The 21039-nt window shown below is 40.8% G+C and overlaps 1 protein-coding gene across 2 annotated transcripts; it reads right to left on the reverse strand.

The window, feature by feature from the left end:
* Positions 1 to 1059: 1059 nt before the first annotated feature.
* On the reverse strand, positions 1060 to 18844 carry LOC120988966 (protein KHNYN-like). Of its 2 annotated transcripts, XM_040416784.1 has the most exons (8): positions 18749 to 18844; positions 18052 to 18315; positions 15279 to 16834; positions 9546 to 9676; positions 6773 to 6869; positions 3358 to 3465; positions 1831 to 1938; positions 1060 to 1755 (listed from the first exon to the last, which is right to left on the reverse strand). In XM_040416784.1, exons 2-8 carry the CDS (start codon positions 18292 to 18294, stop codon positions 1470 to 1472), a joined length of 2529 nt encoding a protein of 842 aa, XP_040272718.1. In that variant the 5' UTR covers positions 18295 to 18315; positions 18749 to 18844; the 3' UTR covers positions 1060 to 1469. The 2 variants fall into 2 exon arrangements, with proteins under 2 accessions (XP_040272718.1, XP_040272719.1); XM_040416785.1 differs by lacking the exon at positions 18749 to 18844 and having other exon boundaries at positions 18081 to 18218.
* Between the last annotated feature and the right edge of the window lie 2195 nt (positions 18845 to 21039).

Below are 21039 nucleotides of genomic sequence, written 5' to 3' on the forward strand. Positions count from 1 at the left end.
TTCCCTTTAACTGTAAAACTACAGCCACCATGTGTGAATGTTTTTTTTTTTTTTATACAAAACTTGTTTGCATGGAAACTTCTACATGTGAACTGTCTTAGGGCTCATGCACAAGACCGTATGTATTTTGCTGTCCTCAAAAAATACAGATGACGGCTGGGTACATTCTGTATTTTGTGGAATGGAACAGCCTACCCCTAATAGAACAGTCCTATCCTTGTCCGTAATGCAGACAATAATGTGACATGTTCTATTTGTTTGCGAAACGGAATGCACATGGAGTGTCTTCCATTTTTTTTGAGGACCCATTGAAATGAATGGTCCACCAAAAAAAATAAAAAAAATGGACACGGAAAGAAAATACGTTTGTGTGCATAAGCCCGTAGGCTCCATTCACACGTCCGTAATTTCGTTCCGCATTTTGCGGAACGGAATTGCGGAACCATTCATTCCTAGTGCTGCCCGGACACGGAATTGCGGATCCGCACTTCCGTTCTGCAAAAAAATAGAACATGTCCTATGCTTGTCCGCAATTGCGGACAAGATCAGGCATATTCTATTAGTGCCGGCAATGTGCGGTCCGCAAAACACGTTGCGGACGTGTGAATGGAGCCTTAGGGTGGGTTTACATCACATTTTTTACATCAGTTTAATGTATAGGTTGGGAAAAAAAAGATACAAAAGTGTTATACACTACGTTTTCTATCCTGGAGAGTCCAGTAAAAAAGTATACATTGAGATATACGTTTTTTTTTTACAGTGGAACTCTATGGTGACTGATACAACAGTATGGCATCAGTCTAAGGCATCCGTTAACGTATACTATTTTGTATATGTTAAACGGATGGCAAAAACGTGATGTGAACCCAGTCTTAGTCCCCTTCACACCACTTTTTTCTTTCCTTTTACAAACCTGACATAAAAGTTACATTGGTGCTGGCGTGAGTGGAGGAACCCCTAATAAATAAACCTGGTTTGCACCTTTTAAATTTATTTCAGCATAAAAAATGGCTTCACGTATGAATGGCAACTCAATTAAAAAATATATATTTTATTCAGAAAATCTGCACCAAAAGTAAAAATTACAATGTAAGGACATAAAATGGTAACTGTACATTTTAATATTATTCTACGGCTAGATAAAAAAAGAAGATGAAAAGCACATCAAGTGTCAGATGTCGATAGTACCCACATTACACAGTTCATGATTTGTAAAACCTTTAATACATACTATTACTGAGATAACTTATACATTCTATTACTTTTTTCTTTCTTTTTATGTCTTAAATTTGCTGCTTGGAAGGTATGCACTGAAAAACCAGTAAGTCCTTTGTATTGAACTTCAGAAGGTAAGTTTTTTTAAAGAGCAATAAATAATCCAGAGCAGACCTTCTTAGTGGCTGCCATTAAAGATACAGCAGTGCTTATATCAGTGTACAAAATGTTTTGGTCACTCATTTGCCTGTAGTTCAAAACTTGAGGTTTATAAGAAGTTCTGAGAGCTTATTAAGATTATTTAGGCATGGCTCCTTTTGGAGTATAAAATCCACTTTAAAGTCCTGTTGAGGAAATATACTTAAGAGTTCACATCTCAGCCTCTCAGTGTCTATGGGAGAACGAACACCTTCATCTTGTCTCTCCTTATATCCAACTGGTTTTCTGTCCCGAAGGTTGAGGACTTCTGTTTGAGAAGATGGTTTTGGTTGAGCATGGGTAGCCCTTCGCCCAGCAAATGAATGACCTTTGGCTTTAGCCCTATATAAGTACATTTTTGTTAGTAAGAATGTGATACAGTGCTGATATTATCACAAGCTATTTGAGATAACTTACTTAGGTAAAGAACTCTTTGTAAGAAACTCGTCCAAAGGTGGCCCGTTTCTCCCTAGAGGATCATCTGGAACCATAAAGATGTCTCCAACAAAAGTGAACTGCAGCAATCTGGATACCCCCGAGATATGAAATAGGAGAAATGAATGTGACTGATACAATGAAATACCGTATTTTTCGCTTTATAAGACGCACTTTTTTTCCCCCAAAAGAGGGGGGGAAATGACAGTGCGTCTTATAAAACGATGGTTGACTTTTTTTTTACAGGGCTGACACGGATGTATCGCTGGCCGCTATGCTGCACAGTGTGGCCGGCGATACATCAGTCACAATGCGGGGAGGGAGGAGGGGCTTGAGGCAACTCACAGCGGGGCCCGGTGCAGTCACTGTAGTACACCGGGCCCCGTGCACAGAAGTCTCTTTGTATGTAAAATCTTTCATTAATCCTTTATACCGTAAATCGCTATCCTTTTGATAAACTTTACTAGCCTAATCGCCTGCATCAGTACTCACTATGAATGTAGCGTGCGGTCCTTCCGGCGCATGACTTCATCCTGCTCCTGCTTCATTAATGAAGTGGGAGGAGCGTGACGTCAGTCACACGCCGGCCGGACCGCACGCTACATTCATAGTGAGTACTGATGCAGGCGATTAGGCTAGTAAAGTTTATCAAAAGGAGAGCGATTGTGCGCTGGGCCCGGTGTACTACAGTGACTGCACCGGGCCCCGCTGTGAGTTGCCTCCAGCCCCTCCTCCCTCCACGCACTGTGACTAATGTATCGCCGGCCACACTGTGCAGCATAGCGGCCGGCGATATATCAGTGTCAGCTAGTTTATCAAAAGGAGAGCGATTGATTCAGGATTAAAGAAATATTTTACATACAAAGAATAAAGTACTGTAATGCTGTGAAACATAGGGCCATGAGGGGGACCAGCATAAGATGCTATATGTGTGTCTCATGGCCCTATGTTTCACAGCACACATCCCCCATAACAGTGCATCATCCATAGATCCCTCCATAACAGTGCATCATCCATAGATTCCCCCCATAACAGTGCATCATCCATAGATTCCCCCCATAACAGTGCATCATCCACAGAATCCCCCCCATAACAGTGCATCATCCATAGATCCCCCCATAACAGTGCATCATCCATAGATCCCCCCCATAACAGTGTCCGTCATCCACAGATTCCCCCCATAACAGTGCATCATCCACAGAATCCCCCCCATAACAGTGCATCATCCATAGATCCCCCCCATAACAGTGCATCATCCATAGATCCCCCCCATAACAGTGTGTCATCCACAGATCCCCCCATAACAGTGCATAATCCACAGAACCCCATAACAGTGTCATCCCCAGACCATTAGTTCAAAATCCACCAAAAGCACACCTTTTGGTTAAAAAAATTTTTTTTCTTATTTTCCTCCTCAAAAACCTAGGTGCGTCTTATAATCAGATGCGTCTTATAAAGCGAAAAATACGGTAAATAGTTTTTGGAGATAAAAGCTGTCTTTATAGGTACCTGTCCTTTATGATGTTCTGCCAAGCATGAGATTCTGCAAAAATGTCCCTTAGATAATCATTTGTGACTATTACGCCGTCTGTCTTCTCTGCCAGCTGTAGCATAAACCTGTGTTGGATTGGAAAATAAATTCAGCTGTTTAATACTTTTATTTCACCTAGCAAACATAATTTAAATCAATACTAATAAAAAAGGATCAACAATTTACCAGTTAAAAGGGTTGTCTCACTTCAGCAAGTGACATTTATTAATTAGAGGAAGTTAATATAAGGCACTTACTAATGTATTGTTATTATCCATATTGTCTCCTTTGCTGTCTGGATTGATTTTTCCATCACATTATACACTGCTTGTTTCCATGGTTACAACTAGGGATGAATTGCGTTATGGATTCCGTTACCACAGACCATAAAGCAATTCTATGATGGAATGCATAACGGAATGCCTTTAGAGGCATTCCGTTATTCATTCCATCATAATAGAAGTCTATGGACTGCATAACGGATTCGTCCCATTTCCGTTATGCAGGAGAGGACTCCCCTACATAACGGAAACCGGACGGATCCATTATGCAGGCCATAGACTTCTATTATGACGGAATAAATAACGGAATGCCTCTAAAGGCAGAATTCGCTCATCACTAGTCGTAACCATGGAAACAAGCAGTGTATAATGTGATGGAAAAATCAATCCAGACAGCAAAGGAGACAATATGGACAATCACAGTACATTAGTAAGTGCCTCGTATTAACTTTGTCTACATGCTAAATACCATTTGCTGAAGTGACACAACCCCTTTAATGATACTGCTGTAAAGGGCTTTAAAAGAGTATTCCCATCTTGGACATTGGGGGCATATGCCTTGTAATTTCACTGGAGTCTTTGAAACTGCATAACCAGGGGTATAGCTGGGGGAGGGGGGGGGGGGGGGGGCTAGGGCATGCGCCAAACTACTTTATCTAGGCCATGGTATTTAGATACTTGGTGAAGGCAGCAAACTTTGCACAGGGTGAAGGATAACATAGCTGTGATGTAAGAATCATTCCAAACTCAATAGAAAACATTCCAGAAGCATTAGGTGTGGTCCAGGACCATGAATATCTAATGTCTGTGGTAAATGTGCTTATGGAGATACACCTCGTGTCAATCACTGCAATTATTTGACCTGGTTGGAGAAAACTTAAAGTTCCAACTTTTGTGCAATTTGGAGAAAGTAGTATTATAGAGGGCAAACGTGCCAATCGCCCAGGACTTCTGCTTAAAGGGAACCTGTCATCAACTTTCTGCTGACCTCACTTAGGGTCACATAAAATAGTGACAGAAATGCTGATTTCAGCGGTGTGTCAGTCAGGAGCTAAAAGTAAGTGGTTGCCCAGAGCCAGCATCATAATCATTACAGCTCAGGCCTTGAAAAGAGTCACATCTACCTGAGAAGAGTCCTGGTTATCCATAATCTCCTGCTCTTCCCGTCCATCTGCTGATAATTGGCAGTTCTATCCTAGACAGAAAGGGAGATAACTCGGTAGAAGACTGTCAGTCATCAGCAGGGAGAGCAGGAACTCATGAATAACCAGGACTCTTCTCAGGTGGCCGGGACTCTTTTCCAGGCCTAGTCTGCAATGATTGTGATGTCTGTTCTCAGCAACCACTTACTTTTAACTTATAAATGATGGACCGCTGAAATCAATTCATTTGTCTCTACTTTGTGCTGCTGTTAGTATGGCCAGCGTAAAGTTGATGACAGGATTCCTTTAAAGGGATCTTATGGGAATGAAATATTCATATGCTATTCTCGGTAAAAGACATCAATAGCTGATCAGTAAGGATCCGAATCCTGGCACCTTCTGCCAATCAACAGTTTGAAAAGGCTGCATTCTCTTCATAGCGTAACAGCCACAATAGTGTAGGGTGTATATCGACCATGCTTGCTTTTGCAGTTCAATCCAATTCACTTGAATGGGACTGATCTGCCCAAAAGCCAATAGATGTGATATCAAGGGACTTGGAGGAGACCGCAGCACTTGCCCGAGTGCCACTGGGAATCGGACCCATACTGATAAGATAAAGATGACCTATCCACAGGATAGGTCATCAGTATTTAAGTCCTGGACAACCTCTAAGTATCTCCACCACACATCTCACCTAAAAAATACCATACAGTTGAAGACTTTTATATGCACCATATAGTAATACTATCTACAGTACAGACCAAAAGTTTGGACACACCTTCTCATTCAAAGAGTTTTCTTTATTTTCATGACTATGAAAATTGTAGATTCACACTGAAGGCATCAAAACTATGAATTAACACATGTGGAATTATATACATAGCAAACAAGTGTGAAACAACTGAAAATATGTCATATTCTAGGTTCTTCAAAGTAGCCACCTTTTGCTTTGATTACTGCTTTGCACACTCTTGGCATTCTCTTGGTGAGCTTCAAGAGGTAGACCCCTGAAATGGTTTTCACTTCACAGGTGTGCCCTGTCAGGTTTAATAAGTGGGATTTCTTGCCTTATAAATGGGGTTGGGACCATCAGTTGCGTTGAGGAGAAGTCAGGTGGATACACAGCTGATAGTCCTACTGAATAGACTGTTAGAATTTGTATTATGGCAAGAAAAAAGCAGCTAAGTAAAGAAAAACGAGTGGCCATCACTACTTTAAGAAATGAAGGTCAGTCAGTCAGCCGAAAAATTGGGAAAACTTTGAAAGTAAGGGCTATTTGACCATGAAGGAGCGTGATGGGGTGCTGCGCCAGATGACCTGGCCTCCACAGTCACCGGACCTGAACCCAATCGAGATGGTTTGGGGTGAGCTGGACCGAAGAGTGAAGGCAAAAGGGCCAACAAGTGCTAAGCATCTCTGGGAACTCCTTCAAGACTGTTGGAAGACCATTTCAGGGGACTACCTCTTGAAGCTCATCAAGAGAATGCTAAGAGTGTGCAAAGCAGTAATCAAAGCAAAAGGTGGCTACTTTGAAGAACCTAGAATATGACATATTTTCAGTTGTTTCACACTTGTTTGTTATGTATATAAGTCCACATGTGTTAATTCATAGTTTTGATGCCTTCATAGTCATGAAAATAAAGAAAACTCTTTGAATGAGAAGGTGTGTCCAAACTTTTGGTCTGTACTGTATATGTTACCATTATTTTGGCAGTATAATAGAAGTTCCCTTACTCTCCTCTCCAAAAACAGAATAAGTGTACTTTATCTGACACTGAACATGGGGCGATGATGCATTACTCACATTTTTCAATCACTTCTATTAGAACTCAACCCAAGAGAGAACCTACAGAATCATAGGAAAGCTGCATAATGCAGTTTAAGTTGTGTGACCTGCCTAGAAGTTGGCACCTAGCCTGTGTTTTTATATTGCCCTTAGATTTATAAACTGCAATTTTCAGTGTTACCTGTCATCATAAGATGTAATTCTTTTGCCTTCGATGGTTCTTGAAGGGGTGAAAGAGAGAAGCCCAAGATCATTTAGCTCAGTTAGGAAGTTCTGCTCTGTGAGGAGACATAAAACGGTCATGCACATAGAGTCCTGATCAAAAGTTTAAGACCACTTGAAAAATGGCAAAAAATCATATTTTACATTGTTGGATCTTAAGAGTGAGACAAAACATTTTTTGAGCATTCAATTAATTGAAAATAACGATTAAACTGAAACAGGCTGTTTTTCAGCTGATCAGAATTTTAGGACCACATGCCTTTAAAAGGCCAAATCTGTGCAAAGATGTGGATTCATTGTCATTTTCTGTCAGGTAGTCACACGTTGTGATGGCAAAAGCAAAAAAACTCTCCCTTTTTTAAAGTGGTCGGGTTGTTGAACTGCATAAGCAGGGTCTCTCACAGCGTGCCATCGCTGCTGAGGTGGGACGCAGTAAGACAGTCATTTGGAATTTCTTAAATGATCCTGAGGGTTATGGAAAAAAAAAGTCAAGTGGAAGAGCCAAAAAAATTTCATCAGCACTGAGCCGGAGGATCCAATTGGCTGTCCGTCAAGACACTGGACGATCCTCGACCCAAATTAAGGCCCTTACTGGTGCTGACTGCAGCCCCATAACCATCAGCCAGCATCTGAGACTGAAGGGCTTCAAAAACAAAAAACGTCTCCTTGAACGCCAGAGAACTGCTCGTTTGGACTTTGCAAGAGAGCACCAAACATGGGACATTCGAAGGTGGAAGAAAGTTTTAATCTCTCAGGAGAAAAAATTTAACCTTGATGGTCCTGATGGTTTCCAACGTTACTGGCATGACAAGCAGATCCCACCTGAGATGTTTTCTACGCGCCACAGTGGAGGGGGCGCCATAATGGTCTGGGGTGCTTTTTCCTTCAGTGGAACAATGGAGCTTCAGGAAGTGCAGGGGCGTCAAACGGCCGCTGGCTATGTCCAGATGTTGCAGAGAGCATTCCTCATGACTGAGGGCCCTCGTCTGTGTGGTAACAACTGGGTTATTCACCAGGACAACGCTACAGTACACAATGCCAGCAGGACAAGGGACTTCTTCCAGGAGAATAACATCACTCTTTTGGCCCATCCTGCGTGTTCCCCTGATCTAAATCCAATTGAGAACCTTTGGGGATGGATGGCAAGGGAAGTTTACAAAAATGGATAACAGTTCCAGACAGTAGATGGCCTTCGTGCGGCTGTCTTCACCACTTGGAGAAATGTTCCCACTCACCTCATGGAAACGCTTGCATCAAGCATGCCGAAATGAATTTTTGAAGTGATAAACAATAACGGCGGAGCTACTCATTACTGAGTTCATGTTTGGAACTTGGATTTCTGTTTTGGGAGGGGGGGGTTAGTTTTTTTTTTGGAGGTGTGGTCCTAAACTTTTGATCAGCTGAAAAACAGCCTGTGTCAGTTTATTCGTTGTTTTCATTAAATTGAATGCTCAAAAAATGTTTTGTCTCACTCCCATTTCTTCTTGTTGCATGTTGAAGCTCTACTTGGAACCTTGTTAAGATCCAGTCATGCTAAATATGCCATATTTTTTGCCATTTTTCAAGTGGTCTTAAACTTTTGATCAGGACTGTATAAGCTTCACAACAATAAAACTCTGTGCACAAATTTTGTATTTTTTCCAGTTTTTCTGTTCTGTTAGGGAAGCAGAAAGATGCTACAAATGGACTGCCAGATCTCTCATATGATAGACACCAGCGGTGACAGATGGACCTCATTGATTTATAATAGGTCAGGGCCAGTTCCACCACAGTGTTCATCAGTTTGACAGGAGGGTAGCACTGCATGCTGGACTATTATTGCTGTCCTATATGATGACATCCCACAATAAAGGAACCCAACAAAGCTTTGATTTATTTCCTAAATAGAATTTATATCTCTATTGTGTGGTATGAATTGATGGACTAAAGATGTTCATGGACATGTTCTGATATCCATAATTGCATTTACATCTATCGTGTTTATAACTCAGCAGAGGAATCAGTCATTCTATGTCAAAGAAATTCCAAGATTAAGCGAGGCAATGCTAGGTTCTTGGAAATGTGCTGGAATGCCATTTGTGCCAAGAGAGATCAATCATAGATCCCTCCTGTGCAAGAGAACCATTCTACTGACTGTGGATATGCTCCTCAAATGTTTCTCTTGGCAAAGGGATTTCATTTATAACCATTACTTTGGGCACAATGTTATGGGCAATTTTAGGTTCATTTTATGACTGTAATGGCACTGCTCTTCTACCTCCATTACTGTATTAGGGTTACAGTGTGGAATATCTATGAGGCAGCAAAAATATAGGGGGTTATGTGGCCCTCGTCTAAAACAGTCAGGCACTACATTTTGATTGGGTCACTCAGAAAACTCTGCACTGACATTCCATCTATATGTGTGGATACATTACTGATTCTGTTCTCCAGCTAATCACTGACATTACTAAATTACCAGAATGGCTTCATGGAAATACAGATATGTCCTTCCTCACCTTTCCTCTTGGTTTGCAATATTCCGTGCTGCGAGATAACCAGCTTTGGAAACAAGTAATCTCTTCCATTACTTACAACATGCAATAAGAGGATAGATTTCAAAACTGGTCATCTAGCATCACATTTACTTGGAGTGCCAGGACAAAGTTTTATACGTTACAGTTGATATTTTGGATAAAAGTGGCATCAAAGCCTTTCTCTGAGAAATGTGAAAGATTATTTTAGATACTTACCTTTAGCCTTGCTATCCTTTTTCATCCTCCACTGGGGCACAAAGACAGTGATGTTGCGATGCCCTCTGTCCCAGAAGAACTGTACAGCTAGTGCAATGCCACGGCAGGAGAAAAAACGATGGAGACCATGTCTACAGGGGAATTTAAAGATTATATATGACTTTTCTGTACTTTCAGTAATGAACATAATATTTCACTCATTATCAGTCATTGGCATGTCCTACACCTTTGTATACACTGCTAGGAATAGATCAAGGAATTATAAATGTAAAGTGCTCAGATATTTTTGAAAGTCCCATAGCAGCAAATGGAGAAAGATCTGGTGGAAGGTGAAATGCTCTGTGTCCTCATTATTAATGACAGGGCCCTGTTCTTGAGATAGGAGCAGGTCCCAGATGTGGGACTGGCACCTATTGGACTTTTAAGGCATATCCTATCAATATCTCAGAAATGTCCAGATGGGACAACCCTATTAATCTGGGTTTCTACTGCATTTTTTCCACATTTTATTACTAAGCAGTTGCTGACCTCAACTACAAGTGTGGACAAGGATTTACACACTCTGAGGAATTTTTGAAGGACCCTTTACTCTGCCCAATGTTTGAGCAGATTATCGCTAAAGAACATTCGTACAAACACTGGTTAGAGACAATATACATGTAAATGTACAGGTCTCCTTTAGGCTACTTTCACACTTGCGCTTTCTCTTTCCGCTATTGAGATCCGTCATAGGTTATGTTACTATGTTAAAGATAATACAACCGGATCCGTTCTTAATGAATGCAGGCGGTTGTATTATCAGTAACTGAAGTGTTTTTGCTGATCCATGACCGATCCAGCAAAAACGCTGGTGTAAAAGTAGCCTTACTGACAAGCAGGCGATTGTCGGGAAGGAGTGCTTTCTATACTGTTTTAAAGGCCAAAATATGCATTGTCACAAAAAAAAAGTCAAACATTATCATAAAACATAACCTTTTTTTATAACTTATAAAAACCACATGGAGATTGAATCATCGACAAATGAGATGGAAAACAGACAAAAAAAACACAGACCGATAAGAAGACTCTAAAGCCTAATCCCCCAAATAGATGTACTTAGGGGGGGGGGGTCTATGTAGGGGTGATAGTATGATAGTAAGGTCCAAAAATCTATTCTCGAATGACCCTACTTATCCCTATAATGCCCTAACTAGTGCTCTACATTTTTTTTTTTATTGGAGGCCAAAATACATTCATCTTGACGTTCAGTATGCACAAAGAGTGAATTCTCAGTAGTTACTATGAGTTGTTGAATGAGTCATGGAAAGTATCAGGTTTGCATTTTAAAGTGAACACAAGAAAGTGAGAGGAACAAGGGACAAAAGCAGAAATCACCGTTATCTGAATAATTGCAGTACATAAATAGATGTTATTTTCCCCTATGTATGGTAAAGCTGACCAACACTCTCCATAAATAACAAAGTAGCTTGACAAGTCACGCAATCAACACTGCACATACTGTTTGGACAAGGGAGGCACACAAGGTTCCAACAATGCCTTTACAAAATTCACCACTTTCTATAAGAATTGCTTGTTTACTCATTATCAATACTGAATAATAATTCTTACATAATTACTAAGAAAGGGCAAATCCAAGCTAAACCATTTCTAGATACAGTACAGACCAAAAGTTTGGACACCTTCTCATTCAAAGAGTTTTCTTTATTTTCATGACTATGAAGGCATCAAACTATGAATTAACACATGTGGAATTATATACATAACAAACAAGTGTGAAACAACTGAAAATATGTCATATTCTAGGTTCTTCAAAGTCGCCACCTTTTGCTTTGATTACTGCTTTGCACACTCTTGGCATTCTCTTGATGAGCTTCAAGAGGTAGTCACCTGAAATGGTCTTCCAACAGTCTTGAAGGAGTTCCCAGAGATGCTTAGCACTTGTTGGCCCTTTTGCCTTCACTCTGCGGTCCAGCTCACCCCAAACCATCTCGATTGGGTTCAGGTCCGGTGACTGTGGAGGCCAGGTCATCTGGCGCAGCACCCCATCACTCTCCTTCATGGTCAAATAGTACTTTCAAAGTTTTCCCAATTTTTCGGCTGACTGACTGACCTTCATTTCTTAAAGTAATGATGGCCACTCGTTTTTCTTTACTTAGCTGCTTTTTTCTTGCCATAATACAAATTCTAACAGTCTATTCAGTAGGACTATCAGCTGTGTATCCACCTGACTTCTCCTCAACGCAACTGATGGTCCCAACCCCATTCATAAGGCAAGAAATCCCACTTATTAAACCTGACAGGGCACACCTGTGAAGTGAAAACCATTTCAGGGGACTACCTCTTGAAGCTCACCAAGAGAATGCCAAGAGTGTGCAAAGCAGTAATCAAAGCAAAAGGTGGCTACTTTGAAGAACCTAGAATATGACATATTTTCTGTTGTTTCACACTTGTTTGTTATGTATATAATTCCACATGTGTTAATTCATAGTTTTGATGCTTTCAGTGTGAATCTACAATTTTTGTAGTCATGAAAATAAAGAAAACTCTTTGAATGAGAAGGTGTGTTCAAACTTTTGGTCTGTACTGTACGTCACAGTGACATGTCACATATCATCTCCCGACCTATTCTCATATTCAGAAGACCAAGCAACAGACACGTCTGACCAAACCCCTTGAGGCATAAACACTTATGTGCAGCAGAAAAGTCCAAATAGAGCCAGCGAGTAAAATCAATGATTCTTTATTTCTTCATTTAAAAAAAATGTATAAACAAGTAATCCTCCTGCATAAAATCAACGCGTTTCAACCATAAGACAGGTCTTCTTAATGGATTCAAAGTATAAAGTATTCAGATACAGGCATTTAACTGCTTTTTAAGCAAAAAGGGGGGAATGAAATCAATTGAAAATGTTAAGGAACGCCCGCAGTGCAGGTGTAGGGTAAAATGTAGATAATATTAACTCTTGATGTACATGCCTGTGGCTGAAGACTAAGTAGCAAGTAGAAAAGATCGACTAGTATGCCGCACGGGACAAGAGCGAACTCCAAGACAGTAATAAAGGAATCCCAGCGGACCACGGCTTCTTCAATCAATATACTTGATATTTATTCCATAAGTGAGTACAATAATAGTACTCACGAAACGCGTCCTACTATTATTGTGGCTGAAAACTGACTTGCACTAAAAAATATATATGAGTAAGTTGCATGCCTGTATCTGAATACTTTATACTATGAATCCATGAAGAAGACCTGTCTTATGGTTGAAACGCGTTGATTTTATGCAGGAGGATTACTTGTTTATAAAAAAATTTAAATGAAGAAATATAGAATCATTGATTCTACTCGCTGGATCCATTTGGAGTTTTTTGCTGCATCTACGTTGGGTGTGAACACAGCCCGGATCCGTGCAGAGCAGGTCACAGCACCTTTACCACTTGAGAGCTGGACTTTATTCTATCTACATAGACACTTATGTGACTGGAGAATTAGGACTCATTTCTCTCTCTAATCTGCTCCAATGATTTCACAAGCATGAGAATTGTGTCTACTATTTCTAGGTACAGAACTGTCTGACAATGACTGGATCATGCAGTATAAGGGTCTGTTTACATCTCGTTTTTTTGCTGTACGTCAAGTGGATACTTTTAGACATACAGTAAAAAAGTACACAAACATATGCAATTTTGTGGTTATCTATCCTTTTTTTTAGGGTATACCTTTGATGGATGTGCATATGTTTGTGTCTGTTTTTTAAATAAAAACGTATCAGTTTTTTTCTTAAACTTTTGTTATTTTTAATAAAGATTTTAGATGTATCTGGATAAAAACGGATATGTTTAACAGATGGAAACGTATTGTCTTACGTTTCCATCCGTCTCACATTCACTGCAATGTAAAAAAAACACATATACCTGTGAGGGCTAACCTCCGGCACTCCAGCTGTGATAAAACTACTACTCCCAAGATGCACAGTTGCTTAGCTGTTCTCAGTCGTAGTTTCAAAATAGCGGGAGTGCTGCAGGTTAGCCATCACTGATATAGGTTTCTATATGTATTTTTTGCAGGACAGAAAAGCGTGGTGTGCTACGTTATACAGTCCTGCAAGAAAAATGTACAGAAACATAAACAGTGACAAAAAATATACACTTTTGTACTGTTTGCCCAATTATAGTCTATGGATGAGTCAAGCCATACGTTTCCTCTATGTTTTTTCTGTTTACAAACCTATCCGCTTTACGTACAGCAAAAACGAGATGTGAACAGCCCCTAAGCAGGGGCGTAGCTAAATGCTCATGGGCCCTGGTACAAGAGTTCAGCTTGGGCCCCCCTTCCCTCAGTGCTTTGTGGCCAGGGGCAGGGAAGCACATCCCCTTTGTGCTGCCTAAGGCAAAAAATGAAATGGCATCCCCCCCATGCCAAATTCTTGACCTAACCCCTTCCCTCCAGCCAGAGGTGTAACTTTACTAGGATGCACTTTCTATAATACTGGTGTCTTCTTATGTGGCACAAGGGTCTTTGGGCCCCCTCAAGCTCCTGGGCCCGGTAGCGACTGCTACCTCTGCACCCCCTATAGCTACGCCCCTGCCCCTAAGCATGATATCGCAGAGCTAGGTGCACTGATTGTTCGGCCCCATATAGCCCCCGACACAAATGTCGCTAATGAGCGGGCAATGATCTGGAACATACATTTCTATGAACATTTGTTCCCGGTCATTGCCCACTTTCTTGGCGCTTACTCTCTGTAGTGTAGGTCAAAGCAGCATGCACAATTCTGTTGACTGAACTTGGAAATAGTGGAAGAGCTTGTTGTCACACATCCCTATCATAGCTGAGCTTCTGTAAGTCAGTGAGACAGAACTTTATATATCACATTATTTTTCAGTCCAGGTGTAAAGACTATAACTGCAGATCACCAGAGGAGGTTTTGTACAGCTGAGCTAGCAAGGATGCTGGGAGATTTCTGCTCTGAAGTAATGCTGTTCTGAATTATTACACATGCTAGGACACAATGAAATGTATCTACAAGGTAGGTAAGCTAGTGGGTCACCTGCTTGTGCAATGTCTACACATGGAACAGGATTCTTTGTCTTCATCCTACCCCCAGGGTACAGGAAGTTATGCAAAGGGTGTTTGCATTGTTCTTTAACTTTCAGTCCCAATGACGGGCAGTCACGATACGCATCAGGAAATATATACCATAACAATATAGGGAAATATCTAAATCTGCATAAGAAAACTGAGGAGATCAAGTTTACATTTATTACACCATGGTTACGTCCTGTTAATGATCTCCTGGCAATACAAGCCAAATGTATCCATAGGTCTCCATTCATCTGGTAGAGGCCAAAAGGACATCAGTATACCTCGTTTTGCAGTATGGAATAAAAACATATACTATGCAGTATATTTTTTGTATGAAGGGACTCGGAGGGCAACGTATTCCACTGTATGCCAATACAGTGTGATACGCTGCAGCCTGTTCAGAGGTATACATCAAGCAGAGGCTGAATGTGTGATGTGAACTCAACCTAAGGTATTGAAAGCAGCACCCTCACCAATCATACACTTATCCCCTATTTTATGGATAGGAGATAAGTGTACGTATTGGCACAATCCCCTTAACTTATTATTCCAGACAACCTCTCTAAGGGGAGACTGTACTTTGTGAGGAAGATTTTATTGTCTAACCAGCAAAAATAGGTTTTAGGAACTCAGAACATTGTTACTTACATCTTAGCCACATTACTGCCATCTATAATAATATGCCTCAGTTGGCCATTTCCTTTTTCATTTCTTAAATTTAGCTCAAAAGGTGTCTGCATTGCTTCATTAAACCTCTGTACTCCTGTTACAACAGGGACATTGTGTTCATCTCTCTTTATAATTTCATCCATAACCACAGGTTCCTGTTGGGCACCACCATTAAATATATCCTCCTCTGGAAAGTTTCTGTCCAGTGTTGCCTGCTTTCCAGCATTGAATTGTACCATCCTAGAGTCTGAAATGTTTGGTTCAGGTTGCGATTGAGAAACAGCGTTCTGCTGAAGTCTAAAGTCCATTTGTTGTTGCCCTTTATTTTGAGCTTTAACAGCCATTGCAAAATCCTCCGGATTGTTTTTTTCATTCAGCTTTCTTAACAGTCCTGTCACAGAACCATCTCCAATGTCTTCAATTTCACTTGGTGAATAGCCACAATTCTTGGCTGCTGACTTCATCACTTCTAGAAGGTAACTATCATCGTCATCATTGTTGGAAAGAGTATATGATATCCCTTTTAACATTGAAGGCCTGGTATTTTGACTCATGAGCTGATCATGGCTAGATTGCTCCATGTTAACTTTGTCCAGTATTTCCGATGGTTCCTGGATCCCATTCTCATGTAGCACTTTAAGAACAACAGATTCCTGATAACCCATCGTCTTAAAAAAATCTAAAAGCATGTTAAACTCTTTTTGTGTTCCCAAAGAAAATTGAGCTTGAGAGCCAGGATCTCTCTCATCCCTTCCCATTATGGTATCAAGCAATCCAGATATCTGCTTGAACTCATCATCATGTTCATCATCTAATGGTTCCACCTTTTCACTCAGGGTAGGTTCTTCTGCATGTTGACTAGAGGGGTAGTGATTGTTTTCCTGTACTGTAGGTCCCTTGTTGTTACTTATCTGCATTGGATGTCTGCTGTTATCCCATGTACTATCAGTAATTAATTGGCGTGGCTCAGAGGCCCTTTGGCGCAAAATTCTTTTAGTGGACTTTGATTTAGATCTATCCATTGGCTGAGATGTTGCACTGTTCGTAATTATTGGATTTTGGAATTCTACAGGTGCAGTGAAGAAAGGACTATTGCTCATTGCTGCGTCTGATGGTTGCATAGGTGTCCTTTCATGGGTTATTAACTGTTTCACCCCGAGATACTTATCTTCTTCTACTAAGAATAGTAATTGTTCTTTTATGGAAGTAGGGAGTATTAGAAGATCCAGTGAATGATGATCATTATGCTTCTCCACCAGATCCTTGAAATTCCTTTTGATGGAAGCTTCTTGGTCATCTGCTTTGGATATACTTTCATCTAAAAAAGTATGAATCCGACTCTGGGCCATTACCACTTCTTCTAATAGGCCAGAGATTCTAATACGACCAGGAGTTTGTGGTTGCACACATGATGAAGTGGCTCGAATTAAGCAATCAAGAAAAAGACCTCTTGCCCCTACAAAAATACAGTGCATCTCACGTGGGTAGTTGACATATTCCTCTAACTCTGGGGAGCATAGTCCTTTAATATAATCCTGAAAAGAGAAAGCAAACATTTCTTAGTTTTCTCATTTTGTCCATGCACATTTATTGGAAATAAATATTGACCATAAATGCTGATAATTTTACTTCGACACTTCTGGAAAAGCTGGGGGTGACACCCAACTACCCCAGCTACTTCTACACAGCCTAGTTAAGAGGTATTATGGTCACAAACCTTTATCACTTTTTCTGGTGATAAACGTTATACAAGTCGGTGTCTGACTGCTGGAACACTCACCGATTGCTAGAACGAGAGGATCCGGGCCCCTGCCAAGTGCAAGAGGAGTTTGACAGAAGATTTGGTCAAGCATGCGTGCTGTACTACTTTCAATCTCTATGAGAGTGATGGGCACAGCTAAGTGCATCAATCCAACATTTAACTGGATAGGTGCTAAATGTTTGTAACTTGAATACCCCCTTTGAGCTCAGTGCATGGGACTGAATCTGGTTTTATGGCCTTTACCATAGCTTGTAGCTTGTGCTCTCTCTTATACCGTGGCTTCCAATCTCATCTCTGCACTAGGCACAGAGCTCTTATTTTGAGATTCCCCACTTGATCGTTTAAAGGGGTTACACCATAACTGATGTAATAAAAGCAAATAAGACATCATATAGTACATGCCAATCTCTTTCCAGCAAAGCTAGAACCAGCCCTGTACCTCACATGCATCCAGAGATCTCCACAATCACTGCTCCAGTTAAAGATTTAAACTTAGCACGTTCAACCAGCTCAGTGAAACGGACAAAAAATTATTAAAAGAACAAACAGCAGGGTGGCGCTTTACAGATACATTTTTATTAAATAGCTTATTGGCTGTAATAACTTTTTAATTACATGCAATTACAAAAGTATTCAGGTCCAGGTGGGAAAGCTGGATGGCAATCCATTTTTAATATATAACAATTAAGCTGTCCACAATGCCATCAGCAGCTCTAGCTGGAACTTCCATCAGCAGATGTGGCAGATTTGATGGGAAGATCAGCACTGCGTGCATCACTATTTTAACCTAGGAATGACAGACCCCAGTATGGAGTCCATTGGGCAATGTTAGTATCCATCACACAAGAAAGCATATCACAGTTTCCTCTATAAACAGAAACTGCAACACAAGAGTGGACAAAGCCTTAGCTGAATTATTATTATTTTTTTAATAGAAATCTTACATCTTTTAGGGAAAACCATACAGAACAATTCCCCGTCCCATCTTACCTTGGCCTTTACTATGTTCCTTTTGTTACCTTGAAGCTGCAGCCACATCTGCTGCTGTCCGGGTGATTGCAGGGATAACTGATCTTGAGTAAGAACTCCTAAAATGTTCATTGCGATACCAAATATCCTCTCAATGTGGGAATGTTGGTCTCGTAGCTCCTTTTCCGATCCTCGAGGCACAGCAAATTCATCCATGCTGTTGCTGTCATGCACTGCCTCATACTCACCTACAGCCATCAGCATTCTAAGCAGCACAGCTTATGCCTGATAGGAAATGATATAATCATTAAAGGGCTGAAGTCTTGCCCTATACAAGTGACACTCTCCTTTTCCAGCTCTGGATTCTTGTTGTGATCACAAATGTAATTGTGCCCTGACCCCACAACTGGACCTATGAGTAGAACCGTCTGCAGAAGGTACATGAGGCAGACATCAGATACTTCCTGTTTTCTATAGTCAAACTGTATGCTCTATTTTCAGCACCGCAGAGTTTGTATCTCCTTCCTCATTCTGTAATGTCCCTAACAACCCTCCCATTACCCCCGCCTATGTGCTCCTATTTTCCTATGCACTTTATGTCGTCTTCCCTTATGTTCCCCTTCTAGCCAGTTTTTCCTACACAGATTCACTATAGCCCTACTGCAAGACTAGGCTCCAGCACTTGCAATAATCTGCCATTCCTGCCCTCTATACCTACCATTAGGATATTTCTTCCTTGCTGTAAGCAAACTTCCTGGCCCAATTCTCCGCCTCCCTATCACGATGACTGATGGGAAGTTCCTATGTGTGTCAGACTGGGGAATTCCACTTTTAGCTCACACAGAGGGGAGGAGTAAAGTGAATATGGTTTTTTATGTTTAGTCACAAGAGTTCAAACCTGTTCTGCATCTCTGTCTGCAAGCTAAGAACTATACTGGCATAGACTGTATGTACACATAGTAAACTATGTTACTAGGTTAACACATAGTTGAATTTGTGCTTATTGTTCCCTTGTCATGAACGTTATTGAGAAACAAAACAGAAACCATTCCAGCAAAGCAGAATCTGTCTGCTCCCCCTGCTGGCAGTATTACTGAACTGACTATAGACATAAGAAACAGGAAGTCTGAGGTTAAACAGTAGTTCTTTCCATAATTACTTAGGTCTCTTTCATATGGGTGATTGATGATTTTGCATGCAATTTGAATCAGCTATGTTGGCGATTTTGTTCAGTGTTTTTATTTTTTCCATCCAGATGGCATATGTTTGTCATCTGTCACGATAGAGCACGAATATTTAGAAATCTGGACATTTGTGGACATTTGTCCTTGTTTTTCTTAGGCAAAGTCATCAATTCTTTACTTTATTTCACTTTGAAGGGTCGACTTGCACTAACTTATAGAGGACCTTTCACCTCTCCGGACATGCCAATTTTATTAGCTTAATGCATTCCCCATGTAATAACAATTCTGGAGCATCTATTCTTATGTCTGTATGTTGTGCCATTCCTTTATTATTTCTACTAGAAGTAATGAATGAATTGCTAGCAGTCTGCAGTAAGGGCTAGTTCACACGAGCGGATGCCGTGCGAGTTATCCGCTGTGTGAAAGAGAGCCAAGCCCCGTTCCGGACAGCAAACACGGAGCAGTAACATGACTGATAATGCTCCGTTGCCTCTCTGTGACTTTTTTACTACAAAATCACGGGGACAACTTTATCTCACTGTGATTTTGCAGTAAAAAGATCACAGAGAGGCACGGAGCATTATCAATCATGTTACTGCTCCGTGTCTCTGCTGTCCGGAACGGGGCTTGGCTCTCTTTCACGCAGCAGATTACCCGCACGGCATCCGCTCCTATGAAAGAGCCCTAAGGGTACAGAGGGGTGTTAACCAGTTAGGATGTGTACCTGCACAGACTGACTCTATCGAATCAGTTCTTCCATTTTCAGACTGTGCAAGTAAACACCCCAAAGTTGTTACCATCGCTGGGTATCTTTAATGCAGACTGCTAGGAATTCATTCATAACTTCTAGTTGGAATAATAAAGGAATGGCACAATATGGAGCCATGAGAATAGATGCTCCAGACCTTACCATCCTTTCCGGGGAGCAGCAACACGTGATGACACCTCAACAGTTGCCGAGAGACCCAGTGTAGTGTTGGGGCCGCCCCAAACCTGGCCGCTGCATTTACAAAAAAAACTAAGGAAAAACAGAGTATTTACGAGGAGCCATCAATAAAAAATGTACTATACACAGATGCCATTTTTTTCCACTACCGCATTCACTTGACTGGACCAGTCCTGCATGAAGACAGAATATGCTACAGTTTTTCCTGAACTGGCAGATGGTCGCTGAAAACAATGCTCATGTGCATATACCTATTGAAATGAATTGGTCTACTATAGATACTGTCTGCTGTAAAAATGGACCACAGCTGGATCCAAAAATAGATTTTGTGAAGTAGGCCTTAGCCTACGTAACTAGTTATTCTGCCCCACTGCTCCTCAAACCCCACTCCATACAGCAATTGTTTACATATTTTTTACTACACTGCTCAAAAAAATAAAAGGAACACTATCACTAATTTTTTTTATTCTCTAACCTGTCAGAAAGGTGCATGATGTAAATCACAGTGAAGGTAATCTTCCTACCAGTTCCTGTATTTGTGAGTTATCCCCTCCCTTCTGATCCTCAGCTGTGTCATGTGACCAACAATCTGACTTTCAAAATAACACAGCATCTTATGCGTGGACAGGAAGTCTGTTTCTCTATGTATTACAATGGCAACATCAATGTCAGTCTCATAGGAATGAATAGAGCAGTAACTGAAGTCATGCCTTGTCAGTTGGAGATCAGAGTGTTGGTCACATGACACAGCTGAGGATCAAAAAGGAGGTTATAACTCAGAAATACAGTCACTGGTATGAGTGCTACTTTAAGGAAAACATTTTAATCAGACTTTGGATCTCGATAGGTGAAAGATTCAAGTTGAAAATCTTTACTGAT

The sequence above is a fragment of the Bufo bufo genome, chromosome 2 (assembly GCF_905171765.1).
Source record: "Bufo bufo chromosome 2, aBufBuf1.1, whole genome shotgun sequence".
NCBI lineage: Eukaryota > Metazoa > Chordata > Amphibia > Anura > Bufonidae > Bufo > Bufo bufo.

Coding starts and splice junctions, on each gene's coding strand:
- LOC120988966 (XM_040416784.1), bottom strand. CDS start 18,294: ATGCTGATGGCTGTAGGTGAGTATGAGGCAGTGCATGACAGCAACAGC. Junction 9,677..15,278: donor GGCAGTAATGTGGCTAAGAT/GTAAGTAACAAT, acceptor ATTCCCCTGTAG/ACATGGTCTCCATCGTTTTT. Junction 3,466..6,772: donor ATTACATCTTATGATGACAG/GTAACACTGAAA, acceptor AATCCAACACAG/GTTTATGCTACAGCTGGCAG.